General features: G+C 39.1%; 1 protein-coding gene across 1 annotated transcript; it reads left to right on the top strand.

Moving 5' to 3' along the window:
- The first annotated feature begins 1,091 nt into the window (after positions 1–1,091).
- Positions 1,092–1,514, top strand: IQCF5 (IQ motif containing F5). Its single transcript, XM_008585025.1, has one exon. It carries the CDS (start codon positions 1,092–1,094, stop codon positions 1,512–1,514), a length of 423 nt encoding a protein of 140 aa, XP_008583247.1.
- Positions 1,515–4,501: the final 2,987 nt, after the last annotated feature.

Here is a 4,501-nt window from a genome sequence, read left to right as displayed (position 1 = left end):
GGTAGAGAGAGCACCCTCACTTTCTCCCATGTTTTTACTCCCTACGCTCTGATTACAGAAGGACAGGGAACCATTTAAAATTATCATCAAAGATAATGATGAAATCACATTGATAGAACAGAGCTTGAAGGAGCAAAGGAGAGAAGAGAGAAGTGACAAGTGACTCCCCCTCCCACCACTCTCACTACCTTTCCCAGAACTCTGTTGGTAGATGGGTCCAGGCTATGCTGTGACTGGGAGAGCCTTGACTTGTGACATCTCTGGCCTTGTGGTCCAGCAGAAAGACTCAAAGGTCTGTGACCATGTGATTTATCGTCCAAAAAGAGATCCCTCAGTGAGGGAAAAGGGCACGTGTCATCATTACACCAGGACAATAGGCATAAACGCAGGTGTCCCAGGCAAGCTGGGGTGAATGGTTGACATACACAAGCTGGAATGAACAGCGTTGACCTCTCCTTGACTGTCCTTTTCCCTCTTTCCTTCTTAGGCAGAGAGAGGTAGGTCTGGCTGGGATATGGCATGTAGATGGTAGCAAAGAGGCAGGCAAAGGAGTGTGAACCCAGACCACGAAGGGCTGGAAGCTGCAAGTGAGGACTGTGGGGAATGCAAGGACTGAAGTGTGGGAAGCCAAGGTCTAAAATGTGTGTGTTAGTGTGTGTGTGCATGCACGTATGTTTGTATTGATGTGTGTGTTAATTGAAGTTTAAGCTGTTTATAAGGTGTGTGAGGTGGAGAAATCTTTACTACTTTGGGGAGGCAGAGGGGACGCTGTAGGTTGTGGGTTTAGCCTGAAATCAGAGGTGGAGGGCAGGGCAAGCAAAGGATGCCAGCTCTTCAGCAGGTGGGAGTGGTCTCAAGGGAAGAGACGCAGATCCCGGGTGGGTGGACAGGCTGAGGCGAAACTTGTAGCTCTTTTACCTTTATGTCCTGGCGTTCTTGCTCCGGACTGGTCAACCAGGTCCATGGAAAACCGGGTGAGGTAGTTAGGGCAGTTGTACTCCCATTTTGGGACCCTTCTTGGCACACCCCGAGTTTCCTAGGTGTCCTGTGTTTTCTGTTTCCTCTTGCAAGAGCCAGAAGGGAAGACCATCATGACACAAGAGTCTGCCGCGGTGTTCATCCAGGCCTGGTGGCGCGGGACGCTGGTGCGCCGCACGCTACTGCACGCGGCCCTCAGAGCGTGGACCGTTCAGTGCTGGTGGAGGCAGACGCTGGCGAGGCTGCTGACGCAGCGGCTGCGGGGAGCGCTGGAGTTCTACGCACGGGGAGAATGGGCAGCTGTCAGGCTGCAGTCCTGGGTCCGCATGTGGCGCATCCGCCAGCGTTATTGTCGTTTGCTCAACGCTACCCGCATCATCCAGATCTATTGGCGCTGGCATAATAGCCATTCCCGTGGATTTATTCAGGGTCACTATGAACTCAAAGAAAACCAACTGGGTATTCAACTTGAAATTTCTCTGGGCTCACAGGCTTGTAAGGTGCAACAATGCATACCTCTTCCAATTAAAGAATGACATGGTCTGCTCTAGCTGTGTCCCCGACTGTCTTTGTGAGACATATTTTTAGGAAGTCATCGTTTGAGGTAATGATGGAAAATACTAGGCATCCCACAAGTCACCTCTGAGGAGTCAGCAGCGGTTGTCTGGGGTTCCATGTGGAGAAGGATTCTGAGAGCCCTTTGGCTGGATGAACAGGACCTGTGATTGGGAGGGTTGGGGTTTCAGGATCGCCAAGTCGACCAACTCCAGGAAGACTAAATGGTGCCCCGTGGTGACTGTGTCATCTTCTGTCCTTTTTTCTTTGCAAATTTTTAAGATTTATTTATTTATTTTTGGAGCTTTTTTTTTTTTTTTTTTTTTTTTTTTTCTTTTTTTTTTTTCAATTTTTTAAATTTTTTTCTCTTTTTCTTTGCAAAATTTTAAGATTTATTTATTTATTTTTGGAGCGTTTTTTTTTTTTTTTCTTTTTTTTTTTTCAATTTTTTAAATTTTTTTCTCTTTTTCTTTGCAAAATTTTAAGATTTATTTATTTATTTTTGGAGCGTTTTTTTTTTTTTTTCTTTTTTTTTTTTCAATTTTTTAAATTTTTTTCTCTTTTTCTTTGCAAAATTTTAAGATTTATTTATTTATTTTTGGAGCGTTTTTTTTTTTTTTTCTTTTTTTTTTTTCAATTTTTTAAATTTTTTTCTCTTTTTCTTTGCAAAATTTTAAGATTTATTTATTTATTTTTGGAGCGTTTTTTTTTTTTTTTCTGACAGCTGGCCGGTGCAGGGATTGAACCCTGGACCTTGATGATATCAGCACCCTACTCTAATCAACTGAGCAAACCGCCAGCCCAAGATTTTTTTAAAAAATTGTGGTAAAATATACATAACATAAATTTACTGTTTTAAATGTACAGTTCAATAGCATTAAGTATATTTACACTGTTGTGCAACCATCACCGCCATCCATCTTCAGACCTTTATTCATTGCGAAGCTGAAACTTCGTACCCATTGAACAATAATTGCCCATTTCTCCTTCCCTCCAGACCTGGCGACCATCATTTGACATTTTGGGCCTATGAATTTGATGTCTCTAAGTACCTCATATGAGTGAAATCATACAATATTTGTCTTTTTGTGACTGGCTCATTTGACTTAGCATAATGTCTTTGAGATTCATCCATGTTGTAGCATGACTCAGATTTTCCTTTTGAAGGCCAAATAGTATTCCATTGCGTGTATACACCACATATTGCTTATCCATTCTTCTGACAATGGACAATTGGGTTGCTTCCACCTTTTGGCTATTTGAGTAATGCTGTTATGTACATGGGCGCACAAATATCTCTTCAAGACCCTGCTTTCTTTCGGGTATATACCAAGAAATGGAATTGCTGGATCATATGGTAATTCTATTTTTAATTTTTTGAGAAACAATCATAATGTTTTCCATAGCAGCAGTACCATTTCACATTCCCACCAGCTGTGCACAATGGTTTCAATTTCTCTATGTTTTCGCCCAACACTTGTTTCTCTGCTTTTTTGATAAAAGCCCTCCTAATAGCTGTGAAGTGGTATCTCATTGTAGTTTTGATGTACATTTCCCTAATGATTAAGGATGAGAATATTTTTATATTCTGTTGGTCATTTGTATATCTCCTTTGGAGAAATGTCTGTTCAAATCCTTTGCCCATTTTTTGAATTTGTTTTTGTCCTTCTGTTGTTGAATTGTAGGTGTCCTTTATAATTTCTAGATTTTAATATCTTATCCGATGTATGATTTGCAAAGATTTTCTCCCATTCTGTGGATTGCCTTTCCACTCTGTTTTTGTCCTTTGATGCACAAAAGTTTAAAATTTTGATGTAGTCAATTTATCTATTTTTTCTTTGTTCCCCGTGCTTTTGGTATCATATCCAAGGAATCACTGCTAAATTCAATGTTATGAAGATTTTTCCCTATGTCTTCTTCTAAGAGGTTTATAGTTTCATACCTTGTGTTTAGGTCTTCAATCCATTTTAAGTTAATTTTCGTATATGGCATAAGGTAAGGTTTTATCTTCATTCTTTATGAAGTTGATATCCAGTTTTCCCAGCACCATCCATTGAAGAGACTGTCCTTTCCCTATTGAATGGACTTGGCATCCTTTCTGAAAATCATTTGACCACATATGTGAGGGTTTATTTCTGGGCCATCTATTCTATTCCACTGGTCTATAGGTCTGTCTTTATGCAAGTACCACACAATTTTGATTACTGTAGCTTTGTAAGAAGTTTTGAAATTAGGAAGTGCAAGACCTCCAACTTTGTTCTTTTTCAAGATTATTTTGGCTATTCATTGTCCCTTTAGATTCCATGTGAATTTTAAGATGAATTTCTCTATTTCTACCCAAAATGCCATTGTGATTTTCATAGGGATTGCATTTAATCTATAGATCCCTTTGGGTAGTATTGGGATGTTAACAATATAAAGTCTTCCACTCCACGTACATTGGATATGTATACATTTGTGTCTTCTTTAATCTCTTTCAGTAACGTTTTGTAGTTTTTAAAGTAAAAGTCTTTCACCTCCTTATGTAAGTTTATTCCCAAGTATTTTATTCTTTTTGATGGTACTGTAAATGGAATTGTTTTCTCACTTTTTCTTTTGAATTGCTCATTTTTAGTGTGACACATTTTTGTGTGTTGATTTTGTATCCTGCTAATTTTCTGAATTAATTTAAGCTTTTTGTGTGAAATTTTTAGGGCTTTCTAAATATAAAATCATGTTATCTGTGAACAGAGATAATTTTACATCTTCCTTTACAATTGGATGCTTTTTGTTTCTATTTCTTGCCTAATTGCTCTGGCTAGGACTTCCAATTCTATGCTGAATAGAAGTGGTGAAAGCAGGCATACTTTCCTTGTTCCTGATCTTAGAAGAAAAGCTTTCAGTCTTTCACCATTGAGTATATTAGCTGTGAACTTTTCATATATGGCCTTTATTATGTTGAGGTCATTTCCTTCTTTTCCTATTTTGT

Source organism: Galeopterus variegatus, unplaced genomic scaffold (genome assembly GCF_000696425.1).
Source record: "Galeopterus variegatus unplaced genomic scaffold, G_variegatus-3.0.2 Scaffold3424, whole genome shotgun sequence".
Lineage (NCBI taxonomy): Eukaryota > Metazoa > Chordata > Mammalia > Dermoptera > Cynocephalidae > Galeopterus > Galeopterus variegatus.
This window is presented reverse-complemented; position numbering and strand designations above follow the sequence as displayed.

What these genes read in the sequence shown, in the direction of transcription:
- IQCF5 (XM_008585025.1), top strand. Translation starts at nt 1,092, where the DNA reads ATGACACAAGAGTCTGCCGCGGTGTTCATCCAGGCCTGGTGGCGCGGG.